The following is a 22,619-nucleotide window of genomic DNA, read 5'->3' as shown; positions in this document are numbered from 1 at the left end:
CCGATGTATTTCTGGTTAAAAAAAATAATATAATATTTCTATTTTGCTTAACCACAAATTCCAGAAGATCTCAGCATGGTTCCAAAAGAATATTTCTGCCAAAATGAATGCACAGTGCCCTTATTTTCTGAGCAATTGTATATTCAGTAAAATGTAAGAGTACAGGGAAGACTGACCTCTGCTTTGGTCACAGTACCTTCTAATCGCCTACTCAAATTACTAAAAACAGATTTAAAATAGCACAGTGTCCATTTCCTGAAGGAAAGATCCAGGCAGGCCCAAGGGAACAATCTGTAGCGTGAAATGCCTGGGGCGTGTTTCAGCTTCCTCTTGGTCATTCTGATGAAGTAAAACAACCCGAAAGGCAGTGTGATCCTTCCCTTTAAATGCCTCTGCCCAGCACTGCAAACCCGTCACACATGGCTTAAAGGTGCTCTGACTCATGCAGGGGAGTCTGGGCCTGTGGGCAATGGCATTGGACCCAGGGTTAGAAAGATAGCTGTAGCAGTTTTTGCACATGTCCATCCCTCTGGTCTTGCAATAAGCAAAGCCAGCTGGGGAGATTTGATCCATTTTCTGTCTTCCAATAGATATGGTTGTCAGACTACATCATGATCTTCTTCGTGCATGAACCATTTTGCAGACAGGGATCTGAATATGTAGAGATAACGGCTGTGATATGAGAAGGGGTCACTAGAGAACTTAGCAGCCACACAAACCAGCTTGCAAAACAATTAGGCAACAGATTTTTGAAGCTATTTCACCTTTTCTCGCAGAGACCTAGGGCCCTGATACACAAGAGGATTCCCTTCCAGGGCACCCTCTCCTAAATGTGTAGTTGAACAGGTTAGTTTCTATTCCAGTGCGGTTTTCCTAAGCTCTACATCTTTTTCTCTGTCCATTGATCACATGGGGACAGAAGAGATATTAATATCCTGCCAAGCACTTGAGTCAGAGCCTAAAGCCAGGCACAGTCACAAGTCCAAGGCAAAGGCTAAGTGCTTCGAGTAAGCTTGCTGCACCCTGCGTTACCTTCAAAGGCAGATACTGGTCTCAGTTAGAGGGTGGTAACTATCAGCATCACTCCTGGCTGAGCCTGGAGCTGGGATGTGGAGCTTTCCATCCCACAGAGTAAGTGTGAGTATCAGCAGAGTGGTGGAAGTCAGCAACCGAGAGGCGCTACGAATGTGCTCCCAAGTTGTTCATTACCTGCATCACATTCAAATTGCAGAAGAGAGCTTTGTAGGGTAAGCTGTTTTACCATTAGCACTAAAGGTCCCATGGTGTTTCAAGGCCTCACATACTCCAGTTCAGCTGTAGTCATGGTTAGGGCTTGTATAATTTAAATGGAAGGTAAAGTAAAGTTCACACTCAGCCTCTGTCCGTGGCTTAATGTACAATGTAAATGTTGCTGTCATACCAGTAGGTCAGAGACCTATAGTGGAACATGCTAGACAGAAACAACAGAAGGAAAACAGAATGAGTTTGGACTTTTGCTGATAAATTTAGATACTGATTTTAAAAGGTGAAGGATAAGAAATAAATACGCTGTTGATTTTATTTCAAAGCTCTGGTTTTAGATGATAAGGTTTGCATTAAAAATGTGAAAATAATTTTTTTTAATTGTGTGGGAGAAAGTGTCACCACTTCTTTCTAAAAATACAGGAAGAGTGTTGATGGCAGGAGAAAATATTGAAAGACTGTCTTGTTTTAACAAGCAAAAGTAAAACCTGTGTTGATATTATTCCTGTAATAATAATTCCTGACAGATAATCCTTAGTTTATTTGAAATCCAGAATTAAACAGAATCATGTTACCCTAGATGTCAAAATCAGTATTGTCTTTTTTGTCTTGTTACAATTCTGCTTGAAATTGATTTAAGGGGAGTTGCTTTGCTTTGACTTCTCTCTCTCTCTCTGTCTCTCTTTTAAGGTCAACTCAAATCAAAACATACTCTTGGGATAATGCCCAGGTTATTTTGGTCGGTAACAAATGTGACATGGAGGATGAACGGGTAATCTTCACTGAGAGAGGCAAACATTTAGCGGAGCAACTTGGTAAGAAAAGAAATGACAAAAGCTTTATGATTGCTTGCGAGAATGCACAAAGTAATGTTATTAATTGCTACAGTACTGGTAATGAAACGTTCGTGATACATTCTCTGTAAAGGAATAGTCATGCCTTTTGTTTCTGCCGGCTGAGGTCTGAACTGTCCTTGTTGATATCGCTAATAGTGTAATATCATTAGAATGGACATGTGTCCAGGGATGACCTTATGCAGAGCTGTGACTTGTCTGCCATCTAAAAGTGTCCACAAGGCCAGTGCTGGCTCAGAGGCTGGCTTAGACTAAAGACATATCCGATAAAACATTCCTTATGCTGCTCCTTAGATAGGAAGTACATCATGGCCTTTGTGATAAGCAACAAGATTAGGCATGTGTCTCTATGTATACAATGTTTAGATAGCCATAGCTATAGGCAGATACATCCTAGTCAGGGAAAAATTAAAAAAAAACAACCAACCAAACACACCAACAAACCAACAAAAAACTGAGGAGAGAAGAGAATGAATAAATAATGTACTCGAAATGTGAACTAGACCTTTTTGCAAGTTGAGAACATTTGGGTTATGATTTCCAGTACCAATAATTCAATACAGAAAGATGCCAATATCCAACTCCCACTGCCAACAGTCCACCTACTGCACATTTACACAGGTGTAAATAACATGAACCTCAGTTTCATAGAGTCTCTCTCTGGGAGGCAAATGTTTTCCAAACAGAAAATTACAGAGCTGTGAACATCTCTGTTCTTTCTGTTTATGCCCAGCAATGATATCCTTTCATAGCATGAAATGTTTTTGAGGTGACACTGGCCAGACTCTAATGGAAAATCTCCAGAGCATCATCAGAATACGACTACCTGGCCTGTTTTTCAGTTCACATTTGCTGATCTCTGGAGAGCATGCTCAGCAGTGTGCGAATCAAACCCTGATATCATTGGGCATTAATTTCTGTGCTGTACTGGGCATGGGTTTGTTATTATTTTCAAAAGGTAAAGGCTCAGTCTGGTGAATGTGTCTGACTAAGATGTCCTTGTCACTATTCCTATCTAGGTGTTTAGGGCAGACAGTGTTACAAGAGTAACTGCATGGGAAACAGAGGGAGGTGGTGGCAGTTCACAGTATGCCACCTGTGCTGGGTCTAATCTCATGCGGGTGGTTCTTAATTTATGTATCTTCATAGCTCACTGACCTTATTATTTTTAAACAATTTTTCTAGTTGTACAGTTGCTTGTCCTGGTAATTAGTTTAATCAGAATAACACATCATAGAATCATAGAATCTTCATGGTTGGAAAGGACCTTCGAGATCATCGAGTGCAACCCAACAACCTACAGTCTCTGCCACTAGAGCATGCCGTGAAGTGCCACATCTAGACGTTTCTTAAACACCTCTAGGGATGGTGACTCAACCACCTCCCTGGGCAGGCTGTTCCAGTGCCTGAGCGCTCTTTCAGTAAAGTAATTCTTCCTAATATCTAATCTAAACCTCCCCTGCCACAACTTCAGACTGTTTCCTCTGGTCCTGTCATTATCTGGTCCTGTCATATCTTCCTATCACATTTGTCTAAATAAGCATTACGTGTGTGTAAAAGCACAACTCAAAAGTATACATTAAAAATTATCATAAATTAGTCCTTGAAAGGTGACAGGAACAATTTAACACCAGGTTAGGTCCAGAAAATATGCCAACAGCTGTGAAGAACTGAGTCTCTAAAACTCTTTACAACAAAACCAAAATGGTTATCATTGCACCTGGTTTAACAGAGGGTGTTTTTCTTTGCAGAAATACCTGTCACATTTTATGTATTCCTCTAGTCTATTATTCTGTCTGTAAGCATTTCTAATATTTATTCATTTTAATAGGAGCTAGGAATGTGTATTCAGTGGAGAAAGAGATCAAAAAAAATGTAATTGTCTAATTTTACCCCAAATTTAGACCAGGCACTAAAATGCCTGGCAATAAACATAAATTTGCAGCGTTGAGTTTGAAGATTTTTTTTTTAAGTCGCATAACTAATCTGAATTTCTATTCCTCAAACTATTTTCCTGTAGAAAGATTAATGCAGTGAGTTGACAAGGAATCCCCAAGGTCATGAATTTAGCAAGACAAGAAGGAACTTTGCATGTTGTACAGTCAAGAATCCTCAGCTGTAATAACCAATGCTTGCAAAAAAAAAAAAAAAAAAAAAAGAGAGATAGATATCAAAACTCATGTTTCAGGCTTTAAAGCAAACTCCTGCTATTTAGAATTCAATCTTTATGGAAGCGGATTATCCTCTGTTCCCATCTTTATCTGCTCTGGGGTTTTCCTTTCTCAGATATATGTCCTGTGGCTATCTCAAGGGCAGATTATTGTATTGGATAAATTGTGGCTCTGATCCAGTATGTCATTTACTGTACCCAGACTGCACACACAAATGTTTATATGTTTTCTGTACAGCTGCAATTATTTCTTAAATCTGCTTAGAGGTTGTGGGAGGTGGTGTCAGGAAAAGCAGAACGAGTTTCCCTGAATTGTAGTAAGTACTCTGGCCATATTGGCCAGTTTGAAGGGCACAAATTGTGTCAAACACTTGGGACTGTCTTTTCTGTCTCTGCCAATGAGTTGATAACATCTCTTGCGGGCAAGTTTTAAAAATAACAATATAGATTTTTGTGTCCAGCAAGACATCTTAAGACTGTGGGCCCTTTGAATACCATGGTCTGCAACATCAATTAAAGCCACAATTACAAGCAAGCAAAACATATGAGTGCCGTACAAAGAACATGTTGTGAAACACTCTGTTCTCAAGTGTGGTTTTATTCTCAGCCCTGGTTTATTTGAAGTCATTGAGAAAATGACTTCAAATAAACGTACATTTTGGGCCAAGTTTTCAAAAGGTCAAAAAGAGCACTGGGCGTTTAAACACCCGGGAAACATGGTGTCCTGTTGAGAAGAGTGTTATCGGAAAATTGTGTCTCACTTGTGGCTGCTGACCTCTTTGAAAAGTGTGGCTCTCAGCTTTATTAACAAGGTGTAATCAATCATTTCTTTAAATCTCAGTGCTGGCTTATTTCTCAAGTGTAACTCAATTAAGTTCAGATTGACCAGCAATAGGTCTCGTTACCTGCGAAGGTCTGGCTAAACTAGTCAAGTATCCTGTGGTAGTTCCAGGTACATCTCTCATAACACTAACAGAAGGTCACAAAGGAGAGAAGGAATGGTTAAGAAAACCAGATCTGACCTTAAAGGGAAATTAAGAAAATGTTTATGATGACAGGATTTGTCTCATTTCCATTTTAGATTTTTTTTAAGTTTTTTTGTTAGTGACATAGGGCATGACGCTGATGATACTATCCCAGATCATAGGTGCAAGGAGCATACTACCTTACCTATGGTAATGGCCAGAGGTAGGTGCCTTGTGAAAGGTATAAAAGGGCAAACAAACAGTGATGCTTTCCCAGACTGTAGCAAATTATGTTTGTGGGTCTCATGAACCAAAGGCAGTATTTTTATATTCGATAGTCCTTTCATTATTGTTTTGCATGGACTTGTCCAGTGATGTCTTTGAAATCATATAGAATCTTACCATCCACAACATCCTTCAAATACTCACAGTTTATCCGAGTTACCTGCTTCTGATTTGAATTGGATGCTTGCTAGTTTTTTCTGATGTTTCTTCACTGTTATATGCTGAGAAACGGTGAACAGTTGTTTGCAGTTACCTGCTCTGCAACACTGTTGGTTTCAGAGATCTCAATCATACCCTTCTTTTTTCTCCAGGCTGAAATTCTCAGACTATTTCACTGATCCAGAAACAAAAACCGTCTCGCACCTTAGCCATTCCTTTTCACCCTATTCAGTACTTTTTGTAAGTGGTACATCCTTTATTCAGAAATTAGTTCATGGTTGTTTAACATATTAGCATCATTAAGAGAGCAATGTTAGAATGAAGTAAAACCAGACAGGATTAAATAAATTCAGCTGAGTCACGTAATTTTACCTCACTGAGACACCATACTGAGAAAATATAGTAATGTGACACGCCAGCCAGTAGCGAGAACCAATTAACATAATGTTAATATTGACACGGGAATCACAACAAACACATTTAAACACGTTTACTCATTAGTCACTACAAAAAAGGGTGTGGAACATAATGCTTATGCTATTTTGTCTCTTCATGAATGTTTGTTGGTTAAAGCTCTGGGAAACGGAGCTGTTGTATCATAGAAATATTGGCTGGAAGGGACCTCTGGTGATCATCTAGTGTGATGTCCTGCTAAAATCTACCTCTGGCTCTATGTTCTGCCCAGCAGTTTTCAGGGCAGTGCCCTTCCCATCAGATTTTTGGTGCCTCCATGTTTCTTACATTCTGACACCCAGGGTCACCTGTGGCTGGGGACATCCAGCACGTCTAAGCACGCTGTGGGTTGCACTCACCTGCTTTCTAAATGTATCCTGGCACACCGTCTCTCCCAGAAGCCACCAACCAATGTCAGAAAACGGAATGAATCAGGACCTTTCTGGGTGAGCTCTCACAGTCCCTTCTGCAAGGGCCGACAGAAGCCAGCCCTCACACTGCATTCAGGGCGCCTGCAAAGGGAGCTGAATGCCACATGCCTCAGCATCAGCAGGGCCCAGGGCTTCAGTACACCTCCACAGCCTGTCACTCACAGAGGTAGTCATTTTACTCCTCAGCTTTTAACACATACCTTATTTTGTATGCTTGGGCGTGGTTTTCCCCTCTCCACCCTGTCTCTTCTTATCTCTTCTGGGCCATTTCTTCCTTCAAGTCTTTATTTTCAGCTTTTTCTTTCTTTCCTTCTCTAGATTCCCAGTGCCTTGAAAATAAATTCCACCAAAAACGAGAAGAAAATTTCTCACTTCAAACCAAAATCAGCCTGCCTTGTCTATTTTGTTTTCATTTTGTTCTTGGCGCAGGCACATATGTGCATAATGGTCATGCTGGGGAGGTGCCAGAGAGACGATTCAGGGGTGATTAGATTTCTTCAAATTAAACCCATTTAGCGCCCCGGCACACCTGAAAGCAGAGCGTTTGTCAGTGTCCTGTGCTTATACAGGGTGCAACTGGGCATCCAGCACCTCTGTGGGATCTGACCAAGCCTGCAAGACCAGGCCTGCTGCTGAGATGGGGCAGGACACGACTGGTTTCTGAGTCCTGCCAGGGCTGGGGCACAAGGCAGCAGCTCCCCGGCGTCATGACTGGAGTGAACCTTTGCTTGCCTTGGGGTATGAGCCCTGGGGGGTAATGTGTGCATTAAATGTCTGAGTATACTGCGGGTATTAGGCATCTGTGAGTTTAGGCAGCCACTGAGGAGGCATTTTTAGGGCTGTAATTTTGGCATCTAAATCAGGAATCTAGTGGGACTTGGCACCTCAGTACACAGCTTGCTAGAACTTGCTGTTCTGTTTTGCCTCCGTGGCTAGCTGGAGGCTATGGTGCAGAAGGCAGGGTCGCCAGCAGCATTGAGAGCACGGACATATGGCTGCGTCTAACTTTGTGTTAAAAAATGAAAATAATTGGGTTGTGCAGGAACATGCCTGCTCATAGTTCCCCCCTTCACCGTTTTCTAGCTCTTTTTAAAGGGCAAATGTTAGTGCCAGAGGAAGGAGACAGACTGACAGCACTGAAAAACACCAGACTTCGGTTTAGTTACAACACACACAGGGTATTGGCAGAGCAACTAAAGGCTCCTGTCCCCAGGATGATTTTTTACAGGGGAGAAATGCCAACCTGCCATTGCTTTCACACACTTGGAGCTGCATTACAGGAAAGTTCCTTAATGACAATGAGAAGGAAGGGATTGTGTTTGCTCAACAAAAGTCTCATGTAAACAAACAAAAATTTAGTTGCCAGGAGTTTATCGCCCAAATGCAGTCATTTGAAAGGATCTGGAAGCCATGATCAAAATCAGTACAACTGGAATTTATATGGAAACCTTCTGTTCTGAAAGACTGGAAAACAAGGTGTTCACTAAAGCCTTACCAGTAACCGCCCCTCAAGTCTTGTCTGTTCTGTCACAGCTGAGAGTCCCCGTTTAGCTTTTTTTTTTAAATAAATTTGGCCACCCTAAAGCTTGGATAAATATCTTAGCATTTCTCTTAACAATCTTTACATTAGCTGTATCCAGAATGGTGCTAAAGCACTGCTCTTTGCTGGGGTAATATTAGCAAGTCCTGTTTTTGGGTTTAATGTTGTTTCAATACTTTTCTTAACATAGCTCAGCCCTTGGGCTTGTTTGGACAGTAGAGGTCCCATCCAGCTGGTCTACAAAGCAGAGCACCGTGTAACCAGATCTGCTACCATAGTTGCAGGTGTAGGAGATACTTTGAAGAACAGCAATGATCACCAGCTACTTTCAGACCAGTTTCCTAGGAGAGATGACCTTTGCAATCATGTCGGGTATGTCTGTCTCTCTTTGAGAGACGGGTAGAGGTCTCAAAGATATCAAAAGTTCTGAGGAAGTGGACAACTGAGCAGAGGAGAAAGGTCTTGCAGTTGCCTTCTGTGACAGCCTGCAATGTGAATGCCAACCTCATTAGATCTATTCACAGCAGGCAAGAAGGTAAGTGCATGCCAGCACCCCCTCAGACCTGCCCACAGGATGCAAATACAAGAAAATGAGGCATCATTAGCTCCTCTCTTTCATATACAATGACATTGTTAAATGATGGCTTCCTCGATTTTGCCTTTTGTATACCGCTGTGTTACAAGGGGAGCAGCTTCCTTCAGCCACTTCTTCTCTGACATTGCATCTCCTACTGCTCCTCAGAACGCTGGATTGAACAGGGCATTGGCAAGAGCAGCACTAAGGATCACAGTTCAGGCTTGCCTCCAAGGAAGGATAGGTGTTGCAGGAACAGACCCTTGAGGATATCTGTTAACATAACATCGGGGTGGTAAATAAAATTGTCTTGGTTGTGGACAAACACTTTGAAACCAGAAGGTCTTCCTGGTAGCTGGTAAAATTTTAACATAGCTCTTGTCTGTGAAATTGTGCTTAAAATTTTCTAGCTAGTGTATCCCCTTGATGTCACATTTTCTCAGGAAGATGACAGGGTGCAGAGTGTTCTTCCCTTTGCATATGGCCCTCCTTTCTGTTGGTGTTTTTTTGTTTTTTTTTCTTCCTTATTTTTCAAAAGCAGGCATAAACAAGTGTTAATGAACATTGATGAAGGAGCCTCTGCAAAGCCTGAACAAGCGTGAGGCAGAGAGGGAACAAAGTCAGTAGTTGAGGCTGTTCATGTGTTCTCCGGGCGGCTACCTGAACTGCTGTCTGTGCTCGCCAGGTGAACAGCAGCAGCATGCCAGTGTCCTTGCTGGCCCCTGCTGCTGTGGTGCTCTGCCGGGGCTGTTGAGAGCTTGACAGCTTTCTTTGAGTCAAAACTATTGGGAAGAAGGTATATAAGGGAAAGAGACATAGCGTAAGGACAGCAAAGGGAAAACTGTATTAAACACCAAAAAGGCATTTAAATTAGAACATCCCAATTCATGCCCCACACACATCATTGTTCGTATGTTCAGGCACCTTGATATTTTGGATTTTCTCAGTTTCTGCTGTTTCTGCTCTGTTCTGCCTTACCGACCCACTTGGCTCTCAGGCTTTGCTTTGTCTTTGCAGTAATCTGCTCTGCCCAGTCTCATCCACATCGGCAGTACAGATCATCACGGGTGGGGGGAACATGGTGTTCTCTGAGCTCAGCTGCCCTGAGCATCACCAGAGTTGCCTCACTTCAGGCTTAAACTCACATGGAAAATCTTTCCTCTCCAGTAATAACGAGCAGTGGAAAAAAAACCTGAAGAAAGTATTAAAAGGCATAGATCTGAGGCCCTCATACACAGGCATTTCAGAAGCTTAGGGTCTGTAAGCACTATTAGTAAAATAATTGCAAGATGAGTCAGGAGGAGAGGTTATGGGGAAAAAGGTCTGCAAAATATTCCATAACAAAATGGAAAACAACCAGAATTGAGGTATTTATTCCAGGCACACTCTGCTAGGAAAAATGCTCCCTGTCTCTTTGAAACTGGCCCACAGACAGAGTTTCTGTTAAACAAAACAACCAAACACCACTCTAACTTATTGGGATATTTTGCATACAGTAACACTCTCATGAGGACTTGAATCTGCTGCACAGGACAGTCAGTTGGTATCCAAATGGCAACAGGAGCCTCTGTTGCAAGGGTCTTTGCAACGGTGTCTTCAGCTACATCAGATGAGACTCTCTGAACTCATCTTCTGCTGAATTCTTGTAATTGAGCTGGTCCTACCTGCCCACTGCATACCATGACATTTTGTCAGTGATTACTTTAAACTGTGCACAAAGCATCTCTTAAATTGGCTTCAAAAGACAGTTCTGTGTGACCATTTCCGCATCTGCAAGAACATCTGCAAGGTTTCCACAGGCCACCTACAAGTCTTACCTATGTGCAGCTGAATCCATTCTACAGCAGGAACTGCCTTGGGGGGGGCCCCCCGCATGGCCCTGTTCTCTACTTGGGGTGTTTATCAGCACATTTAAGCATATAAATAGTTCCTATCAGCTGGCCAATGCACAGGAGGGGCTGCTTGGGGGAATCTCCAGGACTGTCCAAAATTCCCATCTGTACAGTTCCTGTAAAGAATAAAGCAAATACTTTGTTGTGGAGGCAGCTGGGGGTTCAGTCACTTTCTCACAGGTCAGTGCATTGTCTCATCTATGCAGGGTCTAGCTGGGAAGGTTGGTTATTAGCGCAAGTTGGGGTATTATGCCAAGCTAAATGTAATTATCTGCTGTAATTCTAGGCTAGTACTGAAACATGCAAAAGCTACATGGTAAGCAGTTATCGGAATGAATGTGCACATTACCTTAGATGGCATATTGAATACATAGTACTAATGTGATCAAAGTAGTTGCATATATATTTCAAGTGGTCTTTCGAAATAGATTAGCCCATTCACTAGAAAATATACACAATATTAAAAAAAAAATAAAAAAACAACAACACAAAGCTCTTTTCTGCCCTTCTGCCAAGAGTTTCAAGTGACTGGCATTTTCTTACTGGGTTTTTTCTCATAATTAAACACTCTGGTAGTTGCATATTGTTATTTAGATTTAATCAGAAAGAATCAAAATAGCTGTGCAAAGGCTAAGATGCTTCTGTAAAATTACCACTGTTTTGTAAACCATTTTAATATTAAATCCTTAGGTAGTGAAAAGACAAAAGCAGGAGAAAGTTGTAAGTTACCAGGGAACCCTCAGGTGGGCAACGTGGTAACTGTGGAAAAAGGTGGAGCTTGGGGGAAGAGGCTTAGAAAACAAAGAAATGAAAAAAGACCGATGTCTTGCAAAGAAAGCAAGAATATGGCAAGACCCAGCTCTGGCAGAAGCCTGCTGGATTGCAGGCTGACCAGCAATTTGCAAGCCTGGACTAGCTGAAAGAGGCAGATGTGGGACAAAGGAAGCCAGAGAGGAGAGCTCAGGAGAGCTGGCTCTGCTCCGTAACGGCTTCCAATGTCCCTTATGGGTTAAGGATAGCCTTTGGGGTAGTCATTGGCAATGGACAGATAAAATGTCCATCTATATGAATTAATTAAGGAAATTTTCTTCCTTATATGCATTTGTGTATTTAGTTATTAGTTTAGTTTGTAGGGTTGGGAGTCCCTTTGATCCCATGGATTCACCTCTAACTTAAGTAGATATCAAATTGCAGGAATCTTTCCTTGTCTTGTTTTGTTTTTTTTACCTGGTTATTTCCAAACACAGTTGTCTGTTTTGGCACCAGGTTAATGACACAATGGAAGTGGCTGTTTCCAGCTGAATAATGCTCAGAGGAACATAATAGTTAGAGATGGAGCAGCAGATTATTCCTTCCCAATGGCTGGATATATAGAGCATTTCTAAAATAATAATATTTTCAAGCTGGTGTCAATTTTTAGATTAAAATGTTTTAAAGTAGAATTTGTCTAAGGGAATGTATTTGAGACAGTCCTGATTTTATCTGGCTGGGTACAAAGCAAATAGCACTAATATACTTACTCTGATTGTGTTACAATTTTAACTGCTCTTGCAATACCCCTCTTTAATATGTGTGCTCTCATGTGTTTGCTTTCTGAGTGTCTCTCCAGTCTTCCTTGCTCAAGATATTTGTATTTTTGTATATTTATACATGTATATTTATTGGAGGTAGTGGAATATGCGTTGAACATGAGCATGTTGTTTATTTTCTTAGGATTTGAATTTTTTGAAACAAGTGCCAAGGACAACATTAACGTCAAGCAGACGTTTGAGCGACTCGTGGATATCATCTGTGACAAAATGTCGGAAAGTCTGGAAACGGATCCCACCATTGCTGCCAGCAAGCAGAACACGCGGCTAAAGGACACCCCTCCTCCACAGCAGCCCAACTGCGGCTGTTAATGAGGCTATCAGCAAAGGCAGCTCCAGTGCATTCTGTTGCCAACAGAGTATTTATGAATGGTCTATATGCCTTTATTTATACTGTCTTATTAATTTATGTGGGAGAAAACTCTTTTATTTTACATCAGCAGCTGATCGAGTATACATATGGAGATGGAGAGGTTATTAGTTTGAAAGGCTGATCCATTTTTAGCATCTGGCTTTTGCATGCAGGATGGCCATTAGTTTCTCTTTTCTTTTTGCTGCTTTACATTACACTTAACTTCAGCTGGTGCCATGTCCTCAGACCACATTTGCCTAGAATTGACTCTTGCTTCATCAGTTTCAAATTGTATAGGTGAATCCTTAGGGTAGTGGCTGAGGTGTTTTAGATGTTTTCCTGGTGCCACTTATATTTTCTCCTGACTGAAAATCAATTTATAAATGTTCCTCTAGTGAGCCAATCCCTCATTCAGTCCAGATCATTTGTATAAGGGACACTTCTTGGAGAGTATTGCTTTGGCTAATCTATGCTCATTATGTTACACATCATGGAAACTTCAGAATTTAGAAAGAAGTTAGTTCCTGGACCCAAAGCCACTTAATTCCCTGTGAGTTTCCAACTGGATGTGGATATTCAGTGCAGATCCTCAGAGATATTAGGTACTTCATCCTGTTTGGATAGCAAGTATGTTTACATTTCCGTGGGAGCTGCATGTCTATCTAATACCTTTCTGAAACTGGACTTAATTTCTCATTCCATCATTACGGAGATCTCAGTAGTACCTCCCCCAGTAGTGGAGGGCTGACTAGCTCTTTCCATTTCTACCTGCATGAGATATTAAATACACAGTTCCATATTGCCCCTGACAGAGCCAAGTCCATTAAGCTCGGTTCTTCATAGCCAAAACCTGTCTTTTCATGTTGCTGTCAAACCTGCATACTTAAGTTTTCAGGAATTTCATCTCCCATTCAGTCACTGAGACAACCATCACCACACTGGCTACAAACACCTGTATTTTACTCAGACCTATTGCAGAGGTGCTGCTGGTGTCAATGAACTAGAGTTTGACCTCATTTTTACTTCGATGGGGATATCTATTTTGACAAGACAATCAGAATTTCACAAGGTTTTTAAAAACTTTAGGAGTAATAAAAATATTGTCAATATTTCTAGTGTTAGGCTGAATACGTTCCTAAGATCAGCAAAAGGCTGTGAAGATAGCAGAATAAAGTACCCAAATTACTTTTTAATAAAGTGTTAAAAATACTCATCTTTCACAGTCTTTAAAAGTACTCCTCTAGCAATTGTTGGCAGTTTCTTACATCTGTGCCCTGGAGTACTTTGTACAACTGCTTTACTTGCGTCACAGTGACATTTTTTAACTAAGCAGCATAATTGAAGAAGCCGTTAGCTGTTTTATTGTTCCAATTAGACAGAATTTAGGACAAGGCTGACATTTCTTAGACTGTCTGCAATGGGAAAAATCAGAAGAAAAATAAAAAAAAGGAAGTGACACAAGGTACTGCAAACTGCTCACAACTGCAAAGAAATCCCTCTACACGCATTGCTTTTTTTAAAGATAGTTTATATAACTCCTGAAACACACTAGGAAAAAACAGTGACTTTTTTTATTGATTAAATAACCTACATACACTTTGACACAGTAAAAATTACTTCCAAATAAGGCATATAGACACACGTAAAATGGGTATGCCATTAGGGCACTACTTTGGTTGCCTAATTTAAGTAAGTGTTCTTTCTTCAGTCTTGGGTTTTAAACCACATCCGTCCTGTTAGCTAGTTTACTTAGGCACTTGTTTTCCTTGTAGACATGGAGACTGGACTTCTTTACTTTCATGAAGAGAAAGCACTGTCCTCTTTGGGGCTGATGAGCAGCCAGGTGGAAGAGGCATGTGCTATCCCAACAATAACCCTGCCTCTCTCCAGGGATGCTGCTCTTCTCTCCTCCATCTAAGGCAGCATGTTTTTAACTGTGCTGAGAGACTTTCATTAATATCCCTTTACCCTCTAAGGTACCAGCTGCTTTAGAAAAAGAAGTGATAAGAAGCTGAGGAAGCTTTGTGTGAGACGGTGGGCAGTTTTCCATCCTTTTCTTGTTATGCGCAGTTATTCCTCTTGGAGGAAAGGGAGCAGGGAAGCCTTGAGACAGCACTCAGCTTCAGCCCTCAAGTCCTTTAGAAAATGTTTAGGTTGTATTGTTAGTCTGAGCCACCTCTGGCAAGGCAAGGAGAGAGGAGGACATAGTCAACATCTTACGTGAGCTTGAGCATGCATCGTGCAACATGGCTACAAGTCGAAGTATTCTTCCAGCTTTGCTCTGGGACGCTTGCTGCAAAATGGTGATTTCCTGGGCACGTTGTAACAAGGAAAAAAGACTCCAAGATGCCCCTTGCTACAGACACACCTTGTTTGTACTCCATTGCAATGAGTTCCAGACCCGCCTGCCTCTTTATGACCATGTAGACTCTAATCAGTGGTGGTAATACATTATTAGCATATATGTTTTTTTAACAAATTGAGTGATAGGTAAATAGTTCTTTACTTAAATAGGATGAATTAATTGCTTTTCATTTTGCATCAAGAGTCTGGGCAGAAGAGTAACAGCAAAATCAAAGAAGGAGAATCTCTCTCTTGCCTTTCTGAGACAACTAACCTCCCAGGCCTCCAATATGTCTGATCTTCTGTATGGGATGGGGAGGATGGGGGTAGCAGCTGCCAGAGTAACATGCCAGCAATGTGGTCTAAGGAGAAGGCTCATCTGAACTACAGCAGCAGAACCAGTCAATATTTAAAAGCTCCTAGGATCTTTGTATTGATGCTCAGACATTGTCATAGAGTTCAGAATCAGTCAGATTAATTTTTAAAGTGCTCACATCAAATCCTTGGAGGTTTTCAAGACCAGACTGGCTAAAGCCCTGGACAGACTGCTTGGACCTCATAGTTGACAGTATTTTGAGCAGGAGATTGGGAAGGGTGACCTCTTGACATCCCATCAAACTCAATTTGTCCTATCATACTTTTCTCTGAAATTGAAAATGGGTAGAAGTTCAAGTAGACCTTTTCTTAACAATCAGAGTTGCCTACTGTTAGAAAAGTAGGCTCTGATTTTCCATCACAGGTTGGCTTTTGCAGCCACATGTTTCCCAGCAATACTGAGTTTTCTGCTGTAAGGTTTGCTCATATTTAGATCAGGAGCATCATGATCTCAGTACCTCTCTCAGCCGGAACGTGGATATGGTAAAGAAACACGAAAGACAGAAAGGCTTTTGAGAAGTAGCTTAGTAACCCTTCCCCAAACGTCCTAAAAATTTAGTTTGAATTCTGTGGGAAGTTCCCTCAACAGGAATGGGATTTTTATTCTATTTAAAATTATGCCTTGGCCTGTTAGTAGGGTAGAATATCCAAAAGCAGCCTTTGTCGATCTAGTTTTGCTTCTTCAGCCTTGTTCAGCCTCTATTGTTTTATGTGATAGAACTGCAATTTTCTTAAATGCAAGTAAAGTTAGGCTGAACACTTTTGGAAATCCCATCCCAACCTGATCAAGGGCCAAAATTTAAACAGTCAATGGCTCGTTCTTCACACATATCCCATAGTCACTGATTATTACCTGTTGGAAGAGACAGGCAGGGTTTGGTTAGACCTCTGATCTATCCACATGTGTAGCACAGTTCTGTCAAGAGACAGTACCAGGCTAAAAACCGTTATATATTAGTGACGGAAGAGGGATGGATCATTAAATTGCAACCTAGGATAAGAGATCCAAAACTACTTTCAGCCTCATTCTTGGTGAAAAAGTACTTGCACGCTTTGCAGTAATTTGTTGTCACTGTCAGCACAGAAGTAGGACTGAATGTCATGGAGTCTTATTGGTCCAGACACAGATAACCCCTTCAGCTGAGATTTAGGCCACTTGGTGAGATAAAGCAGTTGATACACAGAGCAGGTTAAATTCCCGAGAGATTAGATGCCTGTGGGCAGAGGGTCTTGAGCCCCACAGTGCCAGCTGAACCAATACTACGCAACCCATTTTCCAAGTTATGATCTAGACTAAAGTTTTAGCAGCAGGCTAATCCTGTGCATGGGTAATGCACCAGCCTTGTCACGCTCTGACAGTGTCTTGCTTGCTGCACATTCAAACTAGTGCTCAGAAAATGCCTTGGGAGCACACAGGAGCGCAGGATGTGACCAGTTCCTGCGATGCCTCCTGGCACCGACCTGCCAAACAGCTAGCAAGCCCTGCTGGGTTGAACCTTCAAACGCAAGTTTTCAATTCTGATAAGAGTTCAAGTTCACAAGCATTCTGGTCCTTACAGCGCAACCACTTTAATGCTGATCTTTTTGTTGTTGTTGTGAATTTGTTTAATTAGACCTGTTTGTTTGGTGTTTGAAATACATATAAGCTAGCCTGATTTTCTGTCAAAAAATACTCTTTCTCTCAGTGTACGTGACTGTTACCTGGAACTGTTTGTTCCTTTGTGCTTATACTTAATGTAATGCCTAGAGAAACTACCTGAGCAACTACATCTGTGTGGCCTTTCCAGAGCACCACTCTGAGAGATTACGGTTTCTTCCCAGTCTGCTCAGCTCTTATATTCAGCTGTACCACCTGCACCTTCTTTATTTTAGGAATGAAGTGCTATTTCAGGGTGCACAAAATCTGCTGGAGTTTCATCCTAACTCTGAGAATGCTTTGAGTTTGTCATTTTTAGGAAAAAAATAGTGGCAAAAATTCTACATCTGATGATGATGCCTTTGTTTCTTCGATAGCAGACGAATGATGCTGCATTTGAATTCCAAAAGAAGCCCCCCTCCAAATCCCCCCACACACACACCTAATCTTTTCTATATTTGTTTGTGAGAGGCAAGGTTTATTACTTGCATTTTTAAGGGTGTCAAATAAATTACTGTTCTGCTGACAGACAGATTCCTCCTTGGCCTGTTTCATATAGACAGACACAAAGTGTATGAGGCTAGTTCTTCTTTAGGATGACAGATTGAGCAACGTGAGACCATGAGTATGTAAATCCTTATAGATAAACCCTCAGGTGGTGTAAAGCAACGTGTCTTCACTTATGCCAACAGGGGAGTTGTGTTGGTTTACACTATTTAATACACGTTGTCTCTTAATCCATACACTCTGACTCCAGGTTCTCCAGATTCTTCATCATTTGTCAAGTCTCATTTAAAGACGCGTCTCATTTAAAGACGCAACTCATTTCAATTATTTGAATGATTTTTACCAGTCTTCTTTATGAAATTGCACCTTTCCAATTAAGCTTTTCTATTTTTTCTTCTTTTTTTTTTTTTTTTTAAACTTTGTTTATCCATGGGTGTTCATTGAAGCAGAAATTGTAACTACACACATATAGTATACACATATACACAGCAGTACATCTTTTACACTCATTCAGTTCCCACCGTTACTTGTTCATGTTCCGTGCAGCCTTCCCTAAATGCCACAGTGGAATTTATCCATAAATTCTCATTAGCACCAGAAATGAGCTGGGTTACATTTGCAGACCATAGGTTTATTATCCCTGGTTCCAGCAGATGTAGGTGGCTTGTCGTTTGTAGGGTTAGGTACCTGATATTTGATGTGGGGGGGAAACAAAAGCCCTAATCTTCCAATAACTTCAGAATCATGCATAACATGCAGAAATGAATGCTAGAGATTGCTTACCACTTCTGGCGATAAATTTCTTCGAGTAATTCTGACATGTACCTGCAACTACTGTTAAATGATATGTTTGTGCTGTAACTCCTGTTTAATATTTTGTCAGTAATGTCAGATGTGTCGTGACTCAGTTGGACTGTCAGAATTTGTAATCTATATGCTAGTGTTTGTGGAATTCAATTGTCTTAAATGTTGCATGAAAATATGTTATAAAAATAGATATGTTTTCTATTTTTGAATACCTCAAAACTGAGGAATCATGGGCCAATAAGTGCAATATTTAATTATTTACTCAGTGTATATAAACTTGTGTGAAAGGGAGAAGTGTCAGGTATGTGTGATATGCTGTTGATGATGCCTGTGTGGCTTAAGATTTCCAGTAGATGTATGTGTCTTGTAGTAAAATTTATATAGTGAACACTTTACCAGTGTAGTGTAAGAATACTCTTAAGTCATTTAAACTATTTTTCATATATAAAACAATGGTAAAAGGTATGTGTATGTTTGCTGCAAGTGCATGTCAATTTTACTTTTAGAGTTGTGAGTGTCCTTTTTGAAAATTATGATGTTACACAAACGCTAGTAGGACAGCGCTTTCAGTCAGAAGATGCTTGTAACCATTTCTAAACTATCTGCCTATATTTTCAAAGCATGTTCTCTAGAAACATTAAAAGAACTTCCTAGAGCTCAGCAGTTATGGTGAGTTATTCATTCTTAAAGAATCAGTTACATGCTCTGTCTGCCTGTACTGCATAATATCGTGTGGGCATGTTTTCTTTAATCTGATACAGTTAACTCATAATACTTACCTGAAATATTAAATAGGAGTACCCAATATTCTTGCAGATAACTCAACAAACTTCAGTTGGTGCCCTGAGTTAACATTTTTGGGAACAGCTTGAAGGTCACGGTCAAAATGGTCCAGCACAGTGGATGGTGACCTTAATTAGTCACTTATGCCAATTAAGTTTCTTAGCTTTTCTAGGTCTTAAAGATGGAAAATACATCCTTAAATATATTGACCCAGGCTTTTCACTCAACTGTTACATGGCCCTCAATGTTGAACAACTCCACTGTTAGCAGTAAACCTGAGGTATAAAAGGAAGCAAAATGCAGCCCAGAATCTAACCATAAAATTAAAAGGAGACATCCAATCATTTCTTTTTCCTTTCCTGTTATCCTTGCATATTTGTAATAGCTCTCTGAGCACACGAGCAAGGCCATCACTATTCAGCAAAACCGTGGGTACATTTTGCACCTTAAACCCTGAATCCCTGATCTGTCATGGGTTCCCAGCTGTGCCCAACAGACTCTGCAGAGAAGCTCATTCTGTTAATTCTTGCTGCATCTCTGGTTTCAAAGGAACATGTCATCCGCCTTGGCAATTTGCTAAATAGAGATGGGCCACTGAGTCTGGGCCAAGGGGAGTAACTGGTTTTGCTGAGCAGTTTTCATATCAAATTATTTTCATTAGTACCACATGAAAAGGTACATGGGCAAATTTTTAGTTTGATTTGATGCATTTTTGTGACAATGTACAAGGTTGATTTAGGTTTGAGGGGTTTTTTAAATTAGCTTAGCAGGAAAAGAATGAAACTCTAAGGCCTACTGGAAACCAGTGTCATGGTTTTCCTTTCCTATGTCATCAAATAGTTTCTCTGAGAAAGCAAAGTAGCCAGATTGCATTAAGAAGCACAGGATGGTAATTGCAATGACCTGAGCAGCCCTTAAAATTCTGCCTGTTTTTATACCTTCTACCATGAAAACTTCAGCAAAGTTATTCAGACCAGAGCAAAATGAAAATGTATGTGGAGAGAAGTTTGGGATTACTTAATAAAAAAAAGGAAATTCTCGATATCTTTGTAGCTGAGCAGCAGGCAAATTAACAGTCATAATATGAGGTACCACTTCAATACATATATACAGACTGCTACAGGACTGAGGATGCTTTACCTAAACTTTTTATTGCTAAGTGACCTGACTGTTCAAGGGCTGACAGATAATTTCACCTAGCATTTTTATTATTCCTCATGGACATGTGATTCCATACACAAGGATAAATGCTTACCTTGAAAATATGTAGCTGTTCTGGCTCCCTGAGGCTAACTCGCTTGCTGAATTGTTCTAGAAGAAAAGTTGAAGTACTTGCTTAGAATAAATTTGTGAGGGGGTGAGACTCAATCTGTCCCACCTGCCCTGACTCTTACTGCAATATATTTACTGTGGTTCTAAAAAATATGTTAGTTTAAAATGCTGCTGGGTGACAAATTTTGTGAATCTTCTGCATACATCCACGGGAGCTCTTGTCTGAACGTGAAGTACAAGTTTTATCCATGTGCAGAGTTTTAATTCTATGTGGACGTAGAGACTATGTGTATTCCACTGGATATTCTGTTTGTATGTAACTTCTGTATACCAAGTGGATTCTTTTTGTTTAATTTTTTGTTTGAAGTTTTTTTTTCCTTTTGCGATTACAATAAATATTCAAGAGACTATATTCATGAATATCTCAGTTGTGGTGACATGGTATTACCCCTTCCTCCCTCTGTATATTTCCTTTTGGTTACTAAAACTGGGAGAGAATGGTTTCAGTTTTGACAAAATAATGGACAATGATACCACATCTGCAATAATTCATTTCATTAATATCCTCTCAGTAGCACTGGTGAGTCGTAGTTTTGTCTGAATCCCACAGAATTCACTGGAGACTTTGACCTAGGAGTCTGCCGGAGAATGACTAGACATTTGCCTACTAAAAGCACGCTGTTGTCTCGGCCTATATGCTGACCCTTTAAAATGGGACAAAGTTTTTTTCTTTTGATGTTTCACTGTATAAACTGTTAAACAGTATGGATGCTGTTATTAGTTGGTCATGTAATCTTAGACCGAATGAGCCATCTCAATTTTGGTGGTTGATACTTCACACAAATTATATCACTGTTCAGGTGCTGCTTTTTTCTAGACACACACGTCTTTGTGCTAGTTTGAACCCTACCATGACTCCTGAATTTGTCTTCCCTCCACATTAAGTCCTAATCTTCAACCTATCTGTTGAACAGGTCACACTGTACCCTGTGCCCCCCAGCGCCTTCTCACAAGAGTCCACCTACAAACTCCTTTAGCACGTGTTCCCTCTTGCTGTTCCACTGTGTTTCAATCAAGTCCCCCAGTTTTTCTAGTATATTTACATCTCATCGGCAAAGTAAACGTGATTAACCTCTGGTTCTCACTCAAAACCAAGTGCTTCCTAGCCTATTGCTTGGGATCCTGTATCTCTAGGCAGGTTTCTGCTGCGGGGTCTATCCATGCAGCTCACTGCTCTCACTCACAGGGGCTTCTCTGTCTGGCACAGACTCTTTTCATCAAATCACCTCTGAGAATGAAAATCCCTCATTCCTCCCAGCTACCAGCAAATGTAGTGTCTTTGTCCATCCACCTTCCTCATGCCATTGCTCTGTGAGAGTGGCCCTGAGGTACTTGCTCTGCCTACTAGGGTGTGCAGAAAACAAGAGAATGAGGGGTAAAAGGGGAGGATAACAGGGAAGGAACAGATTAATTCTGACAGAGACCTTGGAATGAGAGAATTTTTGAATTGCTGTAATTTTAAATATGTTTGGACTTTTAACATATAGAATTAGACTAGAGGGAATCACAGATGGATAGATGAGAATGGTGTTCTACTAGGATAAAACCTGTCTCAACAACAGGTGTTTCTTGCTCAAGAAAACTCATTTTTACCTTTCTTGCAGTCAAAAGGCTGGAGACAGAGACAGAAAGTTCCTAACCACCAAAGAGAAAAACGTTGGAAAAGATAATGAAAAGGGGAAATGCAAAGTGTCACAGAAAAGATTCCCGACCTTGAGTAAGAAAGGGCAAACAGGCAGAATGTCCCAGTGAAGTGAGGGTGGATGACTTAGCAATGTGATCCATCAAAACCAAGACAAACAAACTGTGGGCTGACAGCTGACTGCAGGGACTCTGCAGGTTAATGAGGAAACTGAGGCAGGTAAGTGCAAGGAGGGTTAGTTGGTTTTTGTACAGATCTGTGCAACTCCTGAGCCTGTAAAGCCAGGCTGTGTGGAGTTTTGAGCAGCCTGGTCTAGTGGGAGGTGTCCCTGCCCATGGCAGGGGGGTTGGAACTGGGTGATCTTTAAGGTCCCTTCCAACCCAAATCATTCTGTGATTCTGTGATTCTGTGTAAAGTGAAAAACAAAGGTGCCTTCAAAAATCTTACGAAGTGCCTTGCTATATCTGTGGCTATTTGCACCCATGCAAGGTCCTGAAGAATTAACTGTAAGCCAGAAGATTTACAGCTTGACTGGTTGACATCAGGAAAAGATGCGCATTAAGCCATGGTGAACTCAGGTCATCAGTGGCAGGCACAGGCGATGGGAAGCTGGTGTGGGGTCTGGGGGATATCCATGATGTCCTAGCCAGAGTATCTGCCTAGGGACTGATCCTAGTGCTCCACCAGG

The 22,619-nt window shown here is 40.9% G+C and overlaps 1 protein-coding gene across 1 annotated transcript in view; it reads left to right on the top strand.

Annotated features, from left to right (window-relative positions):
* The window catches only part of RAB3C (RAB3C, member RAS oncogene family), a 132,381-nt gene extending 111,732 nt beyond the window's left edge, over nucleotides 1-20,649 (top strand). The window contains exons 4-5 of the mRNA XM_063320168.1: nucleotides 1,933-2,057; nucleotides 12,279-20,649. Of these exons, the coding sequence (XP_063176238.1) occupies nucleotides 1,933-2,057; nucleotides 12,279-12,466 (313 nt within the window). The 3' untranslated portion in view covers nucleotides 12,467-20,649. The remainder of the gene's footprint in view (nucleotides 1-1,932; nucleotides 2,058-12,278) is intronic.
* The last annotated feature ends 1,970 nt before the right edge of the window (nucleotides 20,650-22,619 follow it).

This window comes from Chroicocephalus ridibundus, chromosome Z (assembly GCF_963924245.1).
Source record: "Chroicocephalus ridibundus chromosome Z, bChrRid1.1, whole genome shotgun sequence".
Taxonomy (NCBI): domain Eukaryota; kingdom Metazoa; phylum Chordata; class Aves; order Charadriiformes; family Laridae; genus Chroicocephalus; species Chroicocephalus ridibundus.
The sequence above is the reverse complement of the archived record's forward strand: the minus strand, read 5'-3'. Positions and strand labels throughout refer to the sequence as shown.